The sequence below is a fragment of the Cuculus canorus genome, chromosome 17 (assembly GCF_017976375.1).
Source record: "Cuculus canorus isolate bCucCan1 chromosome 17, bCucCan1.pri, whole genome shotgun sequence".
NCBI classification, from domain to species: domain Eukaryota; kingdom Metazoa; phylum Chordata; class Aves; order Cuculiformes; family Cuculidae; genus Cuculus; species Cuculus canorus.
The window spans coordinates 10,865,753-10,887,589 of NC_071417.1; the positions used below are offsets into that span (position 1 = coordinate 10,865,753).

General features: G+C 54.7%; 1 protein-coding gene across 1 annotated transcript; it reads left to right on the forward strand.

The window, feature by feature from the left end:
- Positions 1–986: 986 nt before the first annotated feature.
- On the forward strand, positions 987–20,412 carry HIP1R (huntingtin interacting protein 1 related). Its single transcript, XM_054082599.1, has 32 exons — positions 987–1,132; positions 6,567–6,630; positions 7,050–7,192; positions 7,535–7,591; positions 7,827–7,907; positions 8,015–8,091; positions 8,391–8,452; positions 9,589–9,729; positions 10,206–10,263; positions 10,354–10,429; positions 10,622–10,759; positions 10,849–10,907; positions 10,978–11,050; positions 11,428–11,611; positions 11,686–11,774; positions 12,060–12,176; positions 12,592–12,693; positions 12,943–13,137; positions 13,390–13,537; positions 13,858–13,944; positions 14,227–14,334; positions 14,698–14,834; positions 15,413–15,523; positions 15,646–15,704; positions 16,003–16,033; positions 16,159–16,221; positions 16,674–16,774; positions 17,911–18,016; positions 18,826–18,949; positions 19,104–19,165; positions 19,298–19,486; positions 19,575–20,412. The coding sequence occupies exons 1-32, from the start codon at positions 1,040–1,042 to the stop codon at positions 19,620–19,622; spliced, it is 3,183 nt and encodes a 1,060-aa protein (XP_053938574.1). The 5' UTR covers positions 987–1,039; the 3' UTR covers positions 19,623–20,412.
- Positions 20,413–21,837: the final 1,425 nt, after the last annotated feature.

Consider the following 21,837-nt stretch of genomic DNA (forward strand, 5'->3'; position numbering starts at 1 on the left):
GCTGCCCTGGATTTGTGGAATGGGAAGAAGGGGAGTTATAGAATGGTTTGTGTTGGAAGGGATCTGAAAGCTCATCCAGTTCCAACCCGCTGCCATGGGCAGGGACACCTCCCACTGGATCAAGGGCTCCAAGCCCCATCCAACCTGGCCTGGAACACCTCCAGGGATGGGGCAGAGACTACTTCCCTGGGAAACCTGTGCCAGGGCCTCCCCACCCTCACAGCAAAACATTTCTTCCTAAGATCTCATCTCAGTCTCCCCTCTTTCAGCTGAAAACCATTCCCCCTTGTCCTGTCTGGAATCCTCAACATGAGAGGGAACGGGTTCAGAGGAGGTTATAAAGATGATGGGAGGGCTGCAGCACCTCCTGTATGGGGACGGGCTGAGAGTTGGGGTTGTCCAACTGGGAGAGGAGAAGGCTGTGGGGAGACCTTATAGTGACCTTCCAGTGCTGAAAGGGGCTACAGGAAAGCTGGAGAGGGACTGTTCACAAAGGCTTGTGGGGACAGGATGAGGGGCAATGGGTATAAACTGGAGAGGGGAAGATTTAGACGGGACAGAAGGAGGAATTTCTTCACTATGCGGGTGGGGAGGCCCTGGCCCAGGTTGCCCAGAGCAGTGGTAGCTGCCCCATCCCTGGAGGGGTTCCAGGCCAGGTTGGATGGGGTTTGGAGCCCCTGATCCAGTGGGAGGTGTCCCTGCCCATGGCAGAGGGTTGGAACCGGATGGGCTTTAAGGTCTCTTCCAACCCGCACTATTCTATGATCCACTCCCTCATCCAGACCCCCTCCCCATCTTCCCGGAGCCCCTTTCCGCGCTGGAATCCACTCTCAGGTGGACCTGGAGGATGGATACCGGCCGTGCCGCTGCCACACACAGCTCGGCTGCCGGGATGTACCTCAGGGCTCCCCACGGCCCCCCTCACCCCCGGGTTGGCGGGGCGGGGCGCGGGGCGGGGCGGGGGCCGGTCCCGGTGCACGGGGCGGGGCCGGGGCGGGAGGAGCCGCCGCTCGGTGCGTGCCCGGGGCTCGGGCCCGCCATGAACAGCATCAAGAACGTGCCGGCGCGGGTGCTGAGCCGCCGCGGGGGGCACAGCCTGGAGGCGGAGCGGGAGCAGTTCGACAAGAACCAGGCGAGGCAGCGGCTGCGCGACGGGGATGGGGGGGGGAAAGGGGAGGTGGGGTCCCTGCAGGACCCCCCTGCTGTCTGTCTGTCTGTCTGTCCGTCTGTCTGTCCGCCTCCTGCCCCATCGCTTCCCGCCGGGACGGAGCCTGTCCCGGGGGCAGCCGAGGCTCGGGCAGGCAGGGGGTGAGGGGAGCGGGAAGGGGGATGTGTGTGACTTCCCAGCACCTTCCCGGGCCTTATAGGCGGGTAAAGAGCGGCGGGAGCGGACGGGGAAAGTTTTACGGCCGAGAGCCTGCAGGCAGGAGCAGGGGCTGCCCTGGTGCCCGGCACACCGGTGTGCTGCATCCCTGCTGTGCCCCCAGTTCCAGCCCCGTGGCAGCACGGTCAGCCCCGGTGCCCAATACACCGATATCGTGTATCCCTGCATCCCTACTGTGCCCCCATTCCCGGCCCCGTGGTGGCCAGGGCTGTCCTGGTGCCCTACACACGGGTATCATCCATCCCTGCATCCATGCTGTGCCCTCAGTTCCAGCCCCGTGGCAGCACGGGCTGTCCCGGTGCCCACCGCACCAGTATCGTGTATCCCTACATCCCTGCTGTGCCCACTATCCCAGTTCCTTGGTGGCCTATGATGCCCTTGGTGTCCACCACCGGTATCATGCATGCCTGCATCCCTGCTGTGACCCCAGTTCCAGCCCAGTTAGCAGCATGGGCTGCCTTCAGTGCCCACCACACTGGTATCACGCATCCCTGCCATCCCCCAGTTCCAGCCCAGTAGCAGCACAGGCTGCCTTCAGTGCCCACCGCACTGGTATTGTGCATCCCTGCATCCCTGCTGTTCCCCCAGTTCCAGCCCAGTAGCAGCACAGGCTGCTTTCAGTGCCCACCACACTGGTATTATGCATCCCTACATCCCTGCTGTTCCCCCAGTTCCAGCCCAGTAGCAGCACAGGCTGCCCCCAGTGCCCACCGCACTGGTATTGTGCATCCCTGCTGTGCCCCCAGTTCCAGCCCAGTAGCAGCATAGGCTGCCCTGGTGCCCACCACACGAGTAACGCGCATCCCTGCTGTGCCCCTGGTCCTGGCCTCGTGGTGGCCTGGGATGCCCTGGTGCCCACCATACCAGTATCCTGCATCCCTGCATCCCTGCTGTGCTCCCAGTCCTGGTCCTGGAGTGACACGGGCTGTCCCAGTTTGCACTGGTGGTGGGTGACAAGAGGGGCCTCCCCATGGGGGTCAGGGTGCCCAGCCCCAGTGAGGGTGGTAGAGTGGAAAGAGAGCCCAAACACGTTTGTGCCCTGTGGTGCCCGGCTTGGATGGGGTCTCTGTAGCCCTTCCTGTGGTCCCTGTGGGGTGGGTGATGCTTGGACAGTGATGAGACTGCTGTACGGCTTCTGAGACATTAATTACTCCGACAGCCGCGGGCAGGGATGGACAGAGGGACAGGCTCGCTCTGCCCTACTGCTCCAGCAAAAATAATAGCGACCTCCCAGCACATGTCCTCCAACCCCTCTGATTTTTCAGGCTGTAAATTCATCACAGATGTTTTGCCCCTTTGCTGTGTTGCTGGTCCCTCCTTGGCCCCTGGGCTGGTTTGGCTCTGGAGAGCACCAGCAAAGGCAGGCGGCGCTTTCAGGTCTCGTGGGGTCACGGTGCCACTCGGCCACCCTGGGTAGGAAACGGAGCTGCTTGGGTTTGGGGAGCGACACAAGAAAACCGGCAAATCCGGTTCCTTCTGGACGCGTCTCCTTCAGTTGTCCCACTGGGCACCGCTGATAAATAATCACAGCGGTGGTGCTGCCTCGTGCACTGAAGGGCAGCCTGTGCCGGCTGGGCAGGAGTGTGTCCTTCCTCCCTCCTTTCCACCTTTCCATGATGTTTTGGGCTTTTCAGGGGGGATTTGTGCCCCACACGGGTGCGACTTCGCTCATAGTGGCGGGGATGCCTTGGGCAGAGCCACACACGGGGCGCGTGGGTGGTCGCTCTCTATTAGTGCTAAACCTGGTGCTCGCTGGCTGACGGTCACATCGGCCACACAGAACTTAGATTTTCAGCAGTTGCTGGTAGAAAAGGTATCCTAAAGGAGCTTTATCCTAACATAGTTTCTTGTAGTAGTGCTTCGAGTGAGAGCAAAACCCTTCAAATATCAGTATGTGGATATTGATCTGCCTTTTATGTCTAATTATAGCAGCTGAGGGACAGCTTCTGGTTGCCTTTCTGTCATGGGGAGGCTGGTGGTGTGTCCCCTCTGCAGGCCTTTGCTGTCCAAGGAGTTCCCACCACCTTGGAGCGTGAACCTTCGGTGCTGCCAAACCCAAGTGCCCCATCTCCTTTCACCTGTGAAGGCTGGGGCGATGCCTGTGGGTGCGGATGGGGGTTGCCAGCGCCGGTGTGGTCCCGGGTGCTCACGGGTGATGTGCAGGTCACCTGCTGTTCCTGAAAATGCTTTTCCAGATCTGTCAGGATGATGCAGGTGTGGGATGCCACTGTCCTGCAGAAGATGCTCGGTCTGCAGCCTGGCAGGAGGCAAAACTTGCCCTTTTCTGCAGGCAATTTTCACTTTTCTTAAACAAGAAGGTTAAATATCCAACAAGCTCTAGTGCCACCAGGAGTACTACGTGTGTGACTGCCGGGTGGTGCTTGTTTTGGTGTAATTTGGGAAGGAGAAGATTGGAAACTCTGGATTGGCAGTTTGCAGTTCAGCCGATCCAGCAGCTCTTGCGCCACTCAGCCGGGGAGTTTTCCAGCTCGACATCCTGCTGCCAAAAATGCACTCCTCGCCGCAGCGTCGCACCAGGACCCGGCATCCACCTGCCGGGTGGGGATTGCAGCCCCGCGGGATTCCAGGGCTTCAGGGAGCCGTGGGTGGGGAGGATCAAGCCATAATTAAAAGCAGCCATAGGATAGAAAGGGTGGATGTAAACTGCGCTCCTTCATTTGGGTGCTTTGATCCCGGCTTTAGTCACCGGCTTGGTACGTGAGGGCTGTGAGTAAGGCGTTCGGGCTGCACCCTTGTGGGCTCCCATGGCCCGTGGCCGGGCAGGTTTTGGGGTTGGACCCCTCCACCAGCGGGGCTGGGGCTGCACCACTCCCCGGCGGCCACGGGGAACCATCCACAGGTGGCAGGAAGGTTTCGGTCAGGCTGGTTGTGCACCTGAGGTGACAACCAGGACCTGCCCATCTCCAGATGTGCCAATGATGTCCCTGGAGGCTAGGCTGAGGGTGAATCTCCCCAGTTTGGGGCTCTCCTCCACTGCCAGCTTTGCCAGGCAGCTGGCAACACCATCCTGAAGGCGCATGGATCCAGACTGCAGCATCGCCTTGTCCCCATCTCTGGTTCCACCATCCCCTTTTTGGGTCTCTCGTGGGTGGCCCAGGGTTTGGACCCAGCAAAACCACACCTGAGCCAGCAGCCCCGGGGGACTGGCATTGGTTTGATGCCACTGTGGTTTTTTTTTTTGGACCACGGTGGATGTGGCATCTCTGTCCTGGCAGTGCTGGGGGTGGGCTGGAGGTGAGCTCTGCTCCTCTGTGCTGGACGTGAAACAGCTTAGGTCAAACCTCTGTGCTGAATCACCAAGGGTGAAACCAGCTTCTCTGGCAGCTCCCAGGCTGAATTTTGGCTGGTCGGGCTGGAAATGAGATTATGAGCAGTAAACGCAATAAAACCACCAGCACCAATGGGAATTACAGCCTGGTTTTGGAATGAGACAGCTGGGTCCCAGCTCTATCCCCATCCTGCCAGGCAGCGCCGCGCAGCTGAGCTCCTGTCCCCCGGTACGTGGGACAGCGTTTCCTTTCCCAGAGGTCTGTCCTTATCCACCTGTGCCTCCTCCTTGCTTTGGATAAGATACAATAGCCCCTTTAGCTGCTTTTTGCTGCAAGATGTGTTTCCAAGCCCTGCCTTGCAAAACCATGAGCTTATTGCTCTCTGGTGCGTAATAAACCTCACTTTCTGTGACTTTGGTGTCCTACCGGAAGGTGCTGGCAGCCCTGAGGACCCATGGCACATCTTGCTGGCCGAGTCGTGTTTGAGAATGCAACCTCTCCGCTGCTTCCAGGCTTTTGGGTGGCTGTGGAGGTGCTGTGTGCTTTGGGAGAGGCGGCTGCACTGCCAGTGCCTGTTCCTGGGCACTCCACGCTCATTAACCTTCGCGGATAAGAGGATTACAGCAAGTCACCGGCTTAACTCTGCTGCTGTGTGGCCCCACATGGCAAGGTAACACCGGGGCTTTCCCCAGTGCGAGAAACCCAAACTGGTGTAAAAACTGGTGTCTTTTCCCAGCGACTGAGCTCAGCGCTTTGGGGCTGGCTCACTCTTCGAGATGCATTCACGGTGGGTTTGCCGGTGCCTTGCCCAGCCCGTAGGTGGAGGCGTTTTGGGCTCATTGAGGTCAGATTTGGTGCGTCGACACCTGCAGCATCGCCCCTGTGGCAGGGCATTGGGTTCCTCCTGCATAAGTCAGGAGCACTTGATAACGCGGCGTCAAGTTCCTCCTCTTGCAAGAAGGCACCTGGACAGGCAGCTGTGTTGAAGCAGGTGCTTTCCCTGGTAGCAGAGATCAGATTTTTATAAGGTTTTATGGCTTGTGGGACTGCAGGGAGGGACCAGGTTTCTCTTCCGGCACAAACACCATCGGCGGAGCCGCTTCCTGCCCTCCCAGCTGGGACATTTTTCCTCTGCCTTTGACTGAGGGCTTCTGAACACAAGCATGGCCCGAGCACTGGTGTGAGGGTGAAGCTGCTCAGTTACGTCTACAGGGACCTCCCAAACAGGAGGAAGATCCTTATCGATCACAGCAGCTCGGTTTTACAGCCTGTCGTCACGCAAAAGGTGCAGCCGACCCTTGTCCGGGGTCATCTTTTGGGATAAAGCTATAATTTAAAGAGTGCTGTGATCAAACACATTAAAATATACATCCTCCTCCTCTGAGAATCACATTCATCTGGATTTTTGCTCTGTTAAAATGGGCATCGCGGCTGCCACTCCCTCCTTTCAGGGATTGCATTTTCGCCGTGTGCTGTTCTCACGCAGCAGCAGCATCAAAACCCACCACCCCCTGGTTCAAAGGCTCCTTGTGATTAGACAAACAACCCTGGAATGTGGCATCTCGCTGTTGTGCTTTAAGGCTCCTGGGGCACAGTGCTGAGTTCTGGCTGCCAAAGTGGACAAATTTGTTTCCTGCGACGGGGACAGCAGGGAGCCTCCGTGGCATGGTCGGTAGTGGCCCGGCTCCAACTGATTGTGCTGGGATGTGGGGTTTTAATGGGCCACTTTGTTTGTGGATTAAAAAAAGCCTATTTTGATGTGTCGTAAATGGCTTTGAGGTGACAAATGTGTCATAAAATTCAAGGTATTCCCTAAAAACGCATCACTTTGAGGGGTTGTGGTAGCTGCAAGGGTCACGCTGTCTGACAGCTCTTCTCTCTGTCTCTTGCAGGCCATCAGCATCAGCAAAGCCATAAATACGCAGGAAGCACCAGTGAAGGAGAAACATGCTCGCCGTATCCTTTCCCTCAGCTCACCTCCATGGCACGGAGGAGAGCCAGTGCGGAGTCAGAAGGGGTTTTACCCAACAGGGCTGGAGCTGTGGGTGGTTCGGGAGGTGGGAGATCCACGTAGAGCTTGGTTGGGTGAAGATGTCTTGTAGGCTCATCCATCAGTGAAAATGTAAAGAAGGGCAGTGCAATAAAATTGTATTTACTTGGCAATAAAATGGAAAGGGTCCCGGTGCGCCCTGCAGCGGGGGGAAAAAGTAAATGGGGGATTTACCTGTGGGTGCAGCATTGTGCTGGTCATCTCTGTGCCTGCTGGACGCTGGGTGCTTGTCCTCTTTATAATGAAAGTTTGAACAGGAACAATGCTCAGCCCTGTCTGTTCCCTGCTCCCATGTGTGTCCTGTTGGCCTTGACCCACGAGGAAGGGATCATCCTGGGGACGCACCACGAGAAGGGAGCGTTCACCTTTTGGTCCTACGCCATCGGACTGCCCCTGCCCAGCAGTGCCATCCTCAGCTGGAAGTTCTGCCATGTCCTGCACAAGGTCCTGCGCGATGGCCACCCCAATGTGAGTGTCCCCTCCACAACGTCCCTGCCATGCTGGTGGCAGGGGGAAATTTTTGGCTCTTGCTGACATCCCTTTGTGCAGAGAGTGAGTTTTCTTCCCTGCCCCGGCCACCTTGCCCAGGCTGTGGGGCTGTGAAGCACTCTGTTATCTTGCATCTTTGAAACCTCCCCGTGCAAAACCCCAAATTCTAGTTGCCATTGAAGGGCTTGAACTTCTCACAAAGCTGGAGTGGCATAAGGATCTGGATCTGAGCGCTTCCTCAGCTTTAGAGCAGACAGTCGGGCACTCGGCCAGTTCTACACCAGCCTCACCACACTGCATCCCTCCTGGTTTTGTTCCCAGGTCCTCCAGGACTGCCAGAGGTACCGCAGCAATATCCGAGAGACGGGGGATCTGTGGGTGAGTGAGGCGAAGTGGAGATTTGTACCTTCTGGGGGTTTTGGAGGTGGGTGCTGAGAAGCATTGCAGGGACGGGGCAGGGCAAAGCACCACCTGAAATAACCCATCGCCTCTGACCCGTGACGAAGGGTGAGAGCCATGGGGCTGGTGCAGGTTCACCAGCGTGTGCGGGCTCTGGTTGCTTCGCTCTGGATTCACTTTGGATTCACCACGTTTCCCCTCGTGTCTCTGCCAGGGCCATTTGCATGACAGGTATGGGCAGCTGGTGAGCATCTACACACGGCTCCTGCTCACCAAGATCTCCTTCCACACCAAGGTGAGAGACTGCTGCTTCCATACCCTGCTATGACGGGGTACGGGGCTTCACCAGGGCTTGTGTCACAGCAAAATATTATCAACAACTTGTTTTTTTCTTTTACAAAGCATCCCGAGTTCCCTCCAGGCCTCGAAGTGTCGGATGAGGTGCTGGAAAAAACGGCAGGGACAGATGTGAACAACATGTGAGTGTCATGGCAGGAGCTCAGTGCCTGTTTTCTGGCTCTGTGCTGCCTGGCTTGCAGCATCTTGGTAACAAAACGGCTCCTGTTCAGGGCAGCCATCAGTGTTTTATAAATTGGTCAGATGGTGCCTGAATCCATCTGCACCCACAGAGTAGTGAGGAGCTTAAATGCAGGGAGCAAACCCACCAAACTCTTGTCAATCTGAGTCCTTGCCATCTTGAGGACCTGCAGGGAGCAGGAGCACCCAGAGCAAGGATGTTTCTGCCACAGGGTGACAGGGTTTTTGTATTTTTTGGCAGCTTCCAGCTGACAGTTGAGCTGTTCGACTACCTGGACTGGGAGCTGAAGCTATCGGAGTCAGGTGAGGAGGTGGCAGGTCCCTCCCGCTCACCCTGGGGCTCTTGAGCAATAGTTTCACTCTTTGGTCGGGAATGGAGTTCCAAGTTCCTGCTGGGGAGGCTGAGGTTGGAGGCTCAGGTCCTTCCCCCTCCTCCAGTGAGATTTCTGAGGTTGTTTCTTGGCTGGATTCCCCTGTTGATGCTCTGTAGAGGTGGTTGTAGGAAAATATTTAAGGAACGTGCCTGGTTTTAGCCCACCTGAGCAACGCAGACTCTTGTTTTCAGAGCAATGCTGCTCTGAAATATGCTTTTCTTTCTTTTTGGCACAACTGTGTTAATCATACGTGTTACCCAAATCCTTTCTGTCCCTCCAAAGCAGAGGATGGGGCTGTACTTCTTTTTAAATACTCATTTCCCCTCATTGAAAAACCTCTGGGGAGGGCTGGAGGCCCATGCCCATGTTTGCTTTTCTCGCCTCCTTCTCCAGGAATTTTTAGATGGCTTAAAAAATGCGTTAGTTTCTTCCTCTGTTGTGAGTCAGGAACACAGAGTTGCCCTGGAAAACAGGGCACAGCGGGAGAGACCGTGCTCCTGTCAGCTCCCGCTTCTCCTCCTGACCCAGTTATACAGAGAATTTATATTCATAAATACTTTAAAGCTGAGCGGGGAAGAAGCCAGAGTGGATATGCTGTCTGGATTTCTGCCAAGGGAAGGGATCCATTTCCGAGCCGGGGCAGATCAGGCTGCGGTGCCAGCGGGTCTGTCCCCTGTCCTGGGATGCTCTCCCAGCTTCTCGCACAATTAAATACAGTGGAGGAAAACCCTCGCCCTCTCTGACTGCGTTGTGCAGTGGCAGCTCCTGAGGGCATCTGTCCTGCCTTTGCATCATCCTGAGGTTAAATCCCTCTTTTTTGGGGTCAGGGAATCAAGGTCAGAGCTGAGCACCCCTCCCCTCTGCCACCGTGCTTCCTTTGGGTGTTTTTCTTACATGGAGTGGGGTTATTCCCAGCTCAGCTGGACAGGATGGGCAGCAACCCCAGCATTTACTCCATGTCCTGGCGAAGCCACAACCATTGTAGTTAATGATCAAGCCAAGTCACCTGGAGCAGGATGGCTTTGCAAACACGGCGCTGGTGCCTCACCTCGTTCAACCTTTCAGTTTTCAGGCAGCTCAACACCTCGATGGCAGTCTCGCAGATGTCGGCGGTGCAGTGCCGCCTGGCCCCCCTCATCCAGGTCATCCAGGACTGCAGCCACCTCTACCACTACACTGTCAAGCTAATGTTCAAGCTGCACGCCTGTGAGTCCCTCGGAGTGTGCCGCGTGCTGAGCTTCCCTGAGTCAGGCTTCTGGCTGGATTCTCGAGGATCAGGCTTGTGAGGATGGAGGCAGTCATTGCCTTGTCCCTGTATCCCAGCCAGGCTCCAACGACCTGCTCCATCCCACATAGACATCCCAGATGAGCGAATTAGGACTTGTCCTTGATGAATTCAAACTAATACACCTTTGCCCGCCAGCCCCCTGCGTGGGATTGCCGGGCAGCGCAGTGCCAGAGGCCTCACGCGGGTATTTTGGGGCTCCCACACCTGCCTCTTGCTGTGCCTTGCCCCTGGTCCCTGTGCCAGGGATGCGGACACCCCACTTCTGTCCTGACCCCTCACATCCTGCTCCCACCTGGCCTTAACCGCATCGGCTTTTGCATCCAGAGGGATCTGGGCACTTGTGCGTAGATTTGCAGCCCCACATCAGTCACGTCTGTCCCCCTCATCACCGCAGGTCTGCCAGCTGACACACTGCAGGGCCACCGAGACCGTTTCCACGAGCAGTTTCGCAGGTAACCTGGGGCCAAGGTGGGTCCCCTCCCTCTTGCCAAGCCCCCTCCTTGTCTCCCCTGTAAGCAGTTTTGCCTTCCCCTTCTCTCCAGCCTCAAAAACTTCTTTAAGAAAGCATCTGACATGCTGTATTTCAAGCGGCTCATCCAGATCCCCCGGCTGCCAGAGGTATGGTGGGATTTTGGTCCTGTGTGATGCTTTAGCGAACCGGTGGGCTCGGGGTGCATGGAGGTGTCCTCATGGATGCGTTTGCGGTGGGGGAGACTGCAGAAGGACCTGCTGGTCCATCTCGGCTGCCTCCCTCTGCTTGGCAGTCCCTGAAACCCCAGGCAACGCCACCGCGACTGCTTGTCCTTGCAGAGCCCCCCAAACTTCTTGCGGGCGTCTGCGCTGGCCGAGCACGTGAAGCCAGTGGTTGTCATCCCTGAAGAAGCCCCCGAGGACGAGGAGCCAGAGAACCTCATTGAGATCAGCACGACTTCCACCACGGAGCCACAGGTGAGGGCACAGAGATGGGATGGTGATCCTGGGACAGGGAGACAGGCCCCCACAACCTGGCTCAGCTCAGCACCCTTTGTTTTCCTCAGGTCACCTCAGATATATTTGAACAAACCTTCGGGCCACCCAATGGAATTCGGGACAACAGGTACGGGGGTCCATGGGGGCAGAGGGTGGGCGGCCACTGCTGTGGGGGGCCAACCTGCCTCTCTCTGCAGGGACGCACAGATCGAGAGCCTGAAAAAGGAGGTGGACATGCTCCGTGCGGAGATGGAGAAGATTAAACTGGAGGTAAAGCCTGGCCAGGAAGCAGTTGGACTTGGAGAGTGTGGTGGGTTTTGGTGCTGTAGCATGGAAACCCTGAAAGGATGTAGCAGGAGTGGATCCTGGCACTCAGCACCACATTTTGGGGCCTCTCCCAGTGCCAGGATGTGACTCTTGATGGAGATAGGGTGGAGGCATGCGAGACCTGTCCCTTGCTGTCCTGAATCTGGTGATTCCAGTGGGGACGGAGCAGCTGCAGGAGCCAGGGGGAGAGCTTCCCTGGACATCTCACGGCTGCTTTTCCCAAATCACAACCAGGCACCTGGATAGGGGTGCTGGGAAGGGCAGAGTCATTGCTGGCATCGGTGCAGGGCAGTGCCCGAGTGCCTGACGGTGTCCCGCAGGCACAGCGGTACATCACACAGCTCAAGGCACAGGTGAACAGCCTGGAGGGTGAAGTAGAGGAGCAGCGCAAGCAGAAGCAAAAGGCGCTGGTGGACAATGAGCAGCTGCGGGATGAGCTGGAGAGGCTCCAGAAAGCGAAGCTGGACAGCGAAAGGTCCCAGCGGCTCTGCGCTGAAGCAGAAAGTAGGTGCCCTGTAGTGCCCGTTGGCCGCAGGACACCCGTGGCATGGTTGCTGATGTTTTCTCACCCTGTCCAGAGAAGGCCAACGCCACCGAGATCCGCTACACAAAGCTGAAGGAGAAGCACAGTGAGCTCATCAACACGCATGCCGAGCTCCTGAGGAAGGTATTGCTGCTGTCTGTACCAGGCATCTCTCTGTCTTCATCACTTTGCCATTGGGGCTTGTGCGTGCCCAGCCTCGCCCTCTCCTGGTACCATCATCCTGCACCCAGGTGCCTCTGAGCACTGAGTGGGGGCACCCCTTGCCTTCATGTCCACCCATGGTCAGTGTGATGCCATGAAAAGGGTATTTTTGAGCTACGCCCCCAGCCAGAATTTGGGCAGAGCAAGTGCGACAGTGGCAAGGTTTCCTCCCTCCCTGCGCTCATGAAGCCCCATGTCTCCACGCAGAACGCCGACACCGCCAAGCAGCTGACGGTCACGCAGCAGAGCCAGGAGGAGGTGGCACGCGTCAAGGAGCAGCTGGCGTTTCAGGTGGAGCAGGTCAAGCGGGAGGCTGAGATGAAGGTGAGCCAGCGCAACCCCAAGTCCAGCCCTGCCAGCCCCTCACCAAGCCCTTCCCGGTCTGGGAGGTGTCTTGGCTACACACAATTTGGGCGCTGGGGGTAGGAGTGAAAAGAAAGAGCTGCCCTGGCTCCTCAGGAGGGTGTTATTCAATGTGTATTTCATTCTCTTTTGTCCAAACCTGCCAGTTTTCCCCCAGTGCAGATTGATGGGTTTGTTCTCGGGGGCTGGCACCTGCTCCTGAAATTCCCGTCCTGGGGAAAGGAGTCTTTTCAGGGGACCCCCCCTGACACCCTGAAAACCCCTCTTGCAAAACATGGCTGGACTCATTCCTGCCATCCTGGCCGTGTGCTGGTGCTGAGCGGGGCTGGAGCACGTTTGCAGCAGCTCAGCCCCTGATGCAGGAACGTGGTTGCAGCTGGAGGACCAGAGTGTGCAGATGGAGCAGCTGCGGCAGGAGCTGGACGCCCGGCGGGATGAGCTGGACCAGGCACAGCGCTCGCTCAGCCACGCCAAGCAGGTATGAAGGTGGGAGAGCAGGATGCACCCGAATCCCCATCACAAATCCCTGTTATGCCAAACGGCACGCCTGCCACCACTGCCAAGCCAGTGCTGCAAAGAATAGTCCAGGGAGCTGTCGTGTGGCTGAACGCGGGTACAATCCATCAGTGTCATGAGCTGGGCATGTCCTCAGCTCCCCCCCGTGTAACCGTTGGACTCGTGACATGGTGACAGGCGAGTGACAGGAGTCTCCTGGCCCAACTGGCAGGCAGGTGCGGAGCTCAGCGCCCAGGTGGAGGCCCTCAGTGCCGAGAAGGAGGCGCTGAGGCGGTCAGTGAGCGAGAAGGAGTGTGAGCTGCTCTCCACACGTGGCCTCATCGAAGAGAAGGAGCTGCAGCTGAGCCAGGAGGTGGACAAAGCCACAAGGGAGGTCCATGAGCTGCAAGGCAGACTCCTGGAGAAGGTACGGTGCTGTGTGGAATGCCCACTGCCCCATTTGCCGGGGCAAGTCATGTTTGGGAGGTGCTGAGCCATCAGGAGGCTCAGCCAAGCCATCTCTGATACAGCTGGTAGGATGTGACTTGTCCTGGCAATAATGGAGTGCTTGGATCTTGTCCTGCAAAGGAGTTCTCGAGGGATGAATTGGTGATGGGGCAGTGGTGATAGGGGTCTTGTGTTTTACTTGTGTGTCTTACTCGTTCCTCGCACCCTGCAGAGCAACCAGGAGCAGAGCCTGCAGCAGAAGCTGCTGGATGAGCAGTTCAGCATCCTGCAGGAGACAGTGCGGGAGGCAGAGGGCATCCTGCGTGACGCGGTGGCCAAGCTGGATGACCCTCTGCACGTCCGCTGCACCAGTTCCCCAGGTACGTCCCACTCGAACACGTGCACTGCGACCCACAGTCCCTTCTTCCTCCAAGATGGATAACATTGCATCTCAGCTTCTCCAAAGCATTTTTTCCTACCAAACATTGCACCCAAGGCACTGGGGTATTCTTGACGTGAATAATAGCCTATCTGTCATCCCAGCTCTATTTTGCTCAGATTTTAGTGCTGTTCTGTAGTCAGGGCCGTGAGGACCTGAGCTGTCTTGGCTTCCACTCAGTGGTGCCTCATGGAGTCTGCACTTGTGCTCTTTCAGACACTTAGCAGCCTGATCACGCTAATGAAGCTAAATTCGTTGCAGATTACCTGCTCAGCCGGGCGCAGGCAGCGCTGGAGTCCACGGATGCCCTGGAGAACGGACACGCGCAGTACGTGGCCTCCATGGCAGGTACCTGGGGCTGGGGACCAGTGGCATTGCTTGCATCTTGCTTTTGTTGTTATACATCCAGCGGCTGCTTCGGGGCTGTTGGCAAGCGTGCAGTGCCCTGGTGATGGGGGGGCGTGGGGGTGGCACGGAGGGTCACCCTGCATTTGTTTGAGGAGCAGCCTACAAGCTGGGAGGGTCAATACCGGCCTCTCCAAGCTCTCGTACTGATCCTTGAGTGCCTTTAAGGGGGGGGGTTGCAGCCCCCGAGGCCAGCAGTGCCTGACCGTGTCCTCTCGCCCGCAGATGCCGCAGGGCTGGTGGGTGCTCTGGCCCTCTTTGCACACCTGACAGCTGACACCATCGTCAACGGCAGTGCCACATCCCACCTGGCTCCCACCGACCATGCTGACAGTGAGTGTTGTGTGTGAACGCAGTGGGTGGTGGGGGTTTCCTTTTGGGGTCTGTTTTTGTGGTGGCTGTGCCAAAGCCACCTCTGTCAGGGGCTGGATATGGGGCAGATATTCCGCAGGATAGCATGGACCTCCCGTCTCCCTGTGCTCCGCTTCCCAAAGTTCCTTCTCATCTGGTGCTCCTTCCTGCACCAGGAACCCCAAAATGGAAATAGATTTATGCTCTTCTGCAAGAAACTTGTTGGATGCCACCAGTGCTTGGCGTCATCTCCATGGCCGAGGGGAGGAGGGAAAGGAGGGTGGCAGGGCTCGGATGGAGGACGCCGTGCCCGGTGAGGGGTTCTGCACTGACTCATCTCCGCAGGGCTGATGGAAACGTGCCGGGACTGTGGGCAGCAGAGCCTGGACTACCTGGGCAAACTGAAAGACAAGGAGACGCTGGGATGTGCTGAGCTGGGGGACGTGCGGCAGGCGCTGCGGAGGGTCCTGCAGCTGGCCCAGGTAGGAGATGGAGCCCAGCACAACCCTTCCCGCCCAGGGCTGGTAGGGTGGGTTATTTAGTAGCATTGATGATATTTCCTAAAGGAAAAATCAAAGCAATGAGTTAACACAGTAGGACGTTGCCTCCGTTTGTCAAGGTGGGATGTTTGTTTGCTCGCAGCCTTCTGGCTGCATCCCATGGAGATGATGAAACAAAACATGGTTTTCACTATTGTCCAGAGCTGAAATCGGAGATGCTGGTTTGGAGTCAGCACCTTGGGGTGGATCTTTTCCATTAAACCACTGTTAATTCAAAGGCTGTCAGCTTTCCAGAGCCCTCTGGAGCCCTGATCTGCCGAAGCTGCTCCCGTGATTGAGTTTTTTCACTTTGATTTGGGCAGTTCTTACCCTGAGGTCCCTGTGCCATGTTTACTGCAAGATTGGTGATACCTCCACAGCTGCGGTCTGCAGAACACTGCTGCTGCAGCTTTCTTTACTTGGGGGGGTGTCAATTACTTTGTTTTGGTGTAATTCCTTACAAATATTTGCTTCTCTTCCTCTGTCTAAAAACTCCTGGCGGTTGCTGCCTCGTCTGGCAGGAGCTGAGGCCCAAGAGCTTAGACATCAAGCAAGAAGAGCTGGGGGACATGGTTGAGAAGGAGATGGCTTCCACCTCAGAGGCGATTGAGGATGCTGTGAGGCGGATAGAGGTGAGAGAGGCTGCCAGACAGGCCGTTTTGGTGCCTTGGGGCAGCAAAGTGTCCATCTCTCCTCCACCCTGCTCACCTTACAGCAAGGTGGCATCCAACCTTCCTCTTCTGTTTCCCAACAGGAGATGATGAGCCAGGCTAGAAACGAGAGCTCTGGTGTTAAGCTTGAAGTGAACGAGCGGTGAGTTTTGAGGGGTGGTACGTGACAACCGTGGGCAGGTTTCTGTCCCGTGCCTACACCCCGCTGGGCTGGGCTCTGCTCCTAAGCTGCTCGTGCAGCGCAGCGCTGCATCATCCTGATGCTGAGCACAAACTTCTCTCTAGGAGAGTGGACATTGGTCTTGCATGTCTAAAGCGATTGTTTGCGACTGCTTTTTGGGCTGCTTAGAAGTAACTTGCGGGCTGACTGGTCTCCCCAGCCTGCTTCCCTGGATGTAGCATCAGAGCATGCTGAATACTTCTCTCTTGTTTCCCTGCAGGATTCTGAACTCCTGCACAGACCTGATGAAGGTCAGTACTGCAGAAACCTAACTGGGACATCAAGGACTGTGCAAAACTAACTTCCCACCATCAGCAGCATCAGTCCTCTATAAAATCCCCATCAAACTCCAAAACCTGTTCTTTCTTCATTCCAGGCTATTAGACTTCTTGTACTGACATCTACAAACCTACAGAAGGAGATAGTAGAAAGTGGGCGGGTAAGTCCTCCCCTACGCTCATATCTCTGCCACCACCACGAAATACAGGAGAATTTTCCACAATTTGCAGAAACACACGGAATTTCCCAGTTTCTGTGTTACTCTGGCAGTCCTGCTCGCTGGAGACGGGCTGCTCAGCTCCGTGCTCTCTGAACACACCAATGTCACCTTTGTAAAACCATGTCCATCTAAAGAATTACCCAAACTTATGTGTTTTAAACCCAGCCCAAATTCGCAGGTGTGGGGCTCCAAAACTGGTTTTCTTGATACATATGTAAGCAGGCCAGTAAGAGTGGCCTGAAGGGCACAGAAACGCTGCCAATCCTTTGATTTATGGCTTTATATATGAGTTCATATATTGTTATATTTTTAATAGATATTTTATATGGCTTTATATATTGTTGTATTTTAGAAACGAGTTAATACAGGCCATAATATTCTCATAACAACAGGGGGCAGCAACAACTCAGGAGTTTTACGCCAAGAACTCACGCTGGACGGAAGGGCTGATCTCTGCCTCCAAGGCAGTGGGCTGGGGAGCCACACAGCTCGTGTAGGTATCTCCGGGACCTCTTCCACAGGCACTGCGGGAGGCACCGTGGTGCTTCTTTGCCCAATAACCCAAACTGTCGTGCTCCTGAGTCTCCATGGAGCATTACTGCTAATTCCTTATAAAGCAGCATAGCCTGTGTCAGATCAGTCACCAAAACAGGATCCACCAGATCCTCCCTGTCCGAAATGGGAAAGTTGGTGCAAATTAAGTACTCTGTTCTGGTTGCTGCTCAGATGGTTGTGGATCATAGAATAGTTTGGGTTGGAAGGGACCTTAAAGATCATCTAGTTCCAACCCCCCTGTGATGGGCAGGGACGGCCCTCTAGATCAATCTGCCCAAGGCCCATCCAACCTGGCCTTGAACACCTCCAGGGATGAGGCAGCCACAGCTTCTCTGGGCAACCTGGGCCAGAGCCTCACCACTCTCAGAGTGAAGAAATTCTTCCTTATCTCTAGTCTAAATCTGCCCCTCTCCAGTTTATACCCATTGTCTCTCATCCTGTCACCACAAGCCTTTGTAAACAGTCCCTCTCCAGCTTTCCTGTAGCCTCTTCAGGTACTGGAAGCTGCTCTAAGGTCTCCTCGGAGCCTTCTCTTCTCCAGGCTGAACAACCCCAACTCTCTCAGCCTGTCCTCATATAAGAGGTGCTCCAGCCCTCGGATCATCTTTGTAGCCTCATCTGGACCCGTTCCAACACCTCCATCTCCTTCTTATGTTGAGGATTCCAGAACTGGACACAAGACTCCAGATGAGGTCTCACCAGAGAGGAACAGAGGGGCAGAATCACCTCCCTCAATGGGTGGTGGGATGGGGTGGTTGGGATCGGGGCAGGGTATCCCCATGCCAGTGCAGAAAATGTGGGGGCTTTTTTGGACAGAGCTTTAAAAATCTCATCCAGTTCCTTACAGAAGCACAATATCACCTCCTTTCAATGTTAATACCTCATCCAAACGTTACGGATCTGGACTTTGAGTAGATTCTTTATAAATGAGCTTTAAATAATTACAGTCAGAGCTGCTGGTTCAAAGTCTGGTGCTGATTTCTAAGGCTATAGCAGCAGGTAAATAACCTGCACTTGCTTTGTTGTGCACAGCGAGTATCTCTAATACAATCTCCCTTCTGATCCATCACACAGAGAGTCAGCAGATAGAGTTGTCCTCCATACAGGCAAATATGAAGAACTGATCGTCTGCTCCCATGAAATCGCTGCTAGCACAGCCCAGCTGGTGGCTGCCTCCAAGGTGAGTGTCCCAGCAGCACCGTCTGCATGGAGCTTGTCAAGTTTTAGGTGATTTTGTTCCCATAGTTTTGTCCCATGGATGCTTTTGGGCAGCAATGCGTGGTGGCTCTCTTGTCTGCAAGTCTTCTCCTGGAGTGAGGAGGAAGAGAAGCTCTTACTTTTTTCAACAGTCCATGATTTTAATCCATGTGTCTTCACCTGCATTAATATGCAGGGCTTTCCTTGGAAATGATGGTGTGTAAAACCTCCTGTCTTCCTCCTGTCAAGCTGATTATGTAAAGAAAATGTTAATAACTAACAAGAAACCCCAAATAGGCAACTGCAGGAGCCAGCACTGAGGATGATGGATTTTAGTCCTTGCCACCCTTTCCTGTTGGTGTGGGCTTGTGTAGAGGTTTCAGTGAGCAAATGGGGATGCAGGTTGGGGGGAGGAGGACCCATACAGCTTTTTGCAGCAGATGGTTTTCAAATTAAGGGCATGGTTAAAAAAAAAAGCTCTGTCTTCACTGGTGCTGCTGATCCATGTGTGTTTGGCTCAGGTGGGAACGGAGCTGATGTGATGTTCTGGGGCTGAAGGGCCTTGTAGGTGTCACCTTGTCTGGCTCTGTTGGGATCAGCAAAAATAAGTGTGTGTCCGTCTGTCTATCCATCCTTTTCACCCCTAGGTTTTCACGTCCAAGGGCTGTTCTGACATGATGTGCTCAGTGCTCTCACGCAGAACGTGGCTGCTTGGGGGCTCCCCTGGGCTGGTGGGAGCTGATGTGGAGGTGCCGTGGTGGGAACCCACAGCCATCTCTGTGCTCTTTGCAGGTGAAAGCTGAGAAGAGCAGCAGGAACCTGGGCCGGCTCCAGGAGTGCTCACGCAATGTCAACGAGATGGCAGCCAATGTGGTGGCTTCCACCAAGTCGGGTCAAGAGCAGATCGAGGAGAAAGGTGAGGTTTTGGCAAGGAAAGGGGAGGGGAAAGAACACCCTGAATCCCTTTCTGTCTTGGTGAACACCCTGAGGCGTCCGGCTGAATTTGTTTTGACATGTAAGGGTCGTCTGCAAGAGGTGTGCTCAGCAAGAACCCCTCCTTTTCTCCACAGACACCATGGACTTTTCGGGTATGTCCCTCATCAAGCTGAAGAAGGAAGAAATGGAAACACAGGTACAGCGAGGAAGGTGGATTTGGTGCTGCTGGCCTTGAGCCAGGCAGAGGTCCTGATCCGGATGGCAAAAAAGTGGGGGAGGAATCACTTCCCCAGGATGCGCAGGACCCAAGGTGGCTGTTTGGATGCAGGTGAAAGTGCTGGAGCTGGAGAAGCGCCTGGAGGGTGAGCGGGTGCGCCTGGGCGAGCTGAGGAAGCAGCACTACGCCCTGGCCGGGACCTACGAGGTGACAGAGGATGGGGAGGCGAAGCCAGCACCAGCCCCCAGGCGAGGCATCCTCAAGAAGCCCCCCTTGGCCCAGAAGCCCGGCCACAGGGAGGTAAGATCCACAGGGGTAAATCCACCCAGGGGAAGTGCCTTCGCAGCGCAAGTGGCTGATATTTCCCTTTACACCCCTCTCGTTTCAGCCCGAGCGAGACGCCGGCCCGTACCCACCGCACGGGGCCAACATCTAGCAGGGCTGGCTGTGTTTCCCGCAGACCGCGTTGCCTTCGCGCTGCTGTGCCTTCGTGCGCGGGGTCTCCTCACCGCCCGGCCTGGAGAACTGGATGGTTTTTTAAAAATTCTCTATTTTATTTGTATTTTTTTGCCTTCCCCTTGGTTCCTGCCCGTGGAGCAGGGGGGCTCGTGCGGCTCCCTGGGTGGCGCGGGCTGCCCTCCTGGCCGTCTCTTCCGCTTTAATTTAATTTGGGGTTCGTTTGGGTTAATTTTTTAAAGAACTGTATCAGCACTAGATGTTTTCAGTAAATGTAGCTCTCTACTGTACTGCTCAGACCCTTTCAGAGAACTGTGGACTGTTGTTAAAGTAGGAAACTGTTGGGCTTTTCTTACTTTTTAAATTCCCCTTTTTCAGCCTGAGGAATAATTTGACTTTGTTCTGGCGTGGGATCAGCAGAGAGGGAGACTTTGCCTTAACTGGCAGGAGGAGCAGGGCTTTTGGAAGGGAAAAAGCAGTTACTGGCACACACTGGCAATAAGGATATAAACCTTTTTTTTTTTCTTTTCTATTTTTTATGACTACAGCAACATCCAGGGATCAGTTGCGTTATGTTTTCTATTTAAGATAATTAGCAGAATTAAATCTACCCGTGGCCTATGGGAGCCAGGGGACAGAGAAGTCTGCAGCAATACGGAATTACTGATGTGGAGAGATGCAGGGGCAGAAGAAAAATCCTGTCGGCTGTATCTTCCCTTGGAGCTACTACCACGATGTAGATTATTAAAGAAGCAATATTTAAAATATGTGTTGTGGTGCCTGGTCGGTGGGGAGGGGGCCAGGACGGTGGCGGGGGGGCTCTGCTGGGTGAAGCAACCTGCCCTGAATTATTGGGCAGCAAAAGGTCATGAAGTGCCTGGAAGGAATTAGCTAAAGGGCCAGGGCCAGAGTGCAAGGACACTGGTGGGTGATGTGGCCCTGTGCCCAGCGAGGGGCACGTGTGTGGGTGCACTCTGTCATAGATATATATATATTTATGTATTTATACAGATATATATAGACAGATGAGACCTCATCTGGAGTATTGTGTCCAGTTCTAGAATTCTCAACATGAGAAGGAGATGCAGCTGTTGGAATGGGTCCAGAGGAGGCTACAAGGATGATCCGAGGACTGGAGCACCTCCCGTACGAGGACAGGCTGAGAGAGGTGGGGTTGTTCAGCCTGGAGAAGAGAAGGCTCTAAGGAGACCTTATAGCGACCTTCCAGTACCTGAAATGGGTTACAGGAAAGCTGTGGAGGGGCTGTTTACAAAGGTGTGTAGCGATAGGACAACTGGAGAGGGGCAGATAATCAACATTTTCATCCAATTTCTTGTGGCGCCCCAAAATAATCACAATCAAATTGCATACAAGCCACAGCGAACACCATGACTCTTAATTACTCTGATCAACAACGGGCTATAGAGTAGTTAACTAGAATTGTAAATTGCTCCACCTCAAGAAAACACACTTATAAGGTATTTTATGATTTATTTTAGTTTTATAGCAGTCTCACAGCAACTTGAGATTTCCAAGGTTACATCACAAAACAAACCTTACAGTTTTACGAGCGGCTACTGCAGGCAGCGTAGCAAGCAACAACTCTCCTTCCCCAACCAATTTTATGTATAAGGAGCATTCCACTTTAAAAGGTTAATGCCGGTGTTAATGGACAAGGCAAGCAGCTAATTCTGCAAGTCGAAGAGCTCCAACCCAAAGAATTGCAGCCTTCTCAGCCTTTCCACCAAGCCCTACAGCAAGGAGGAGAGCTGGGAGAGGGTCACCCAGCAGTGTCCCTTGCGTCACTGCTGCCGTAGTGAGTGACAACAAATTACAGCAGTGACCTGGGCACCTCCATACCTCCGAGTTTCGTTTCTTTGAGAAACCTTTTCTCGTGGTACAAGGAAGTGCTTTTCTGCAGTAGCTCACAATCTATTTATAGACGGTGATAAAGATGTATTTGCTGGGAGACTGACGTCATCCCTAACCACTCGCACCATTACGTTTCGTAATGGAAATAATGATTAATCAAGAATGATAACTTTTCAATCTCACTACCAGAAGTTTAGCCACAGCTATATTTAACGTTTAAAAAAATTAAAATCAAACGTGGCTTAAAGAATGAGGATCTGAGTAAATGGAATGTGTTCGACACTATTTCTCTATGATTTACTTAAATCGATACTGATAGAGAC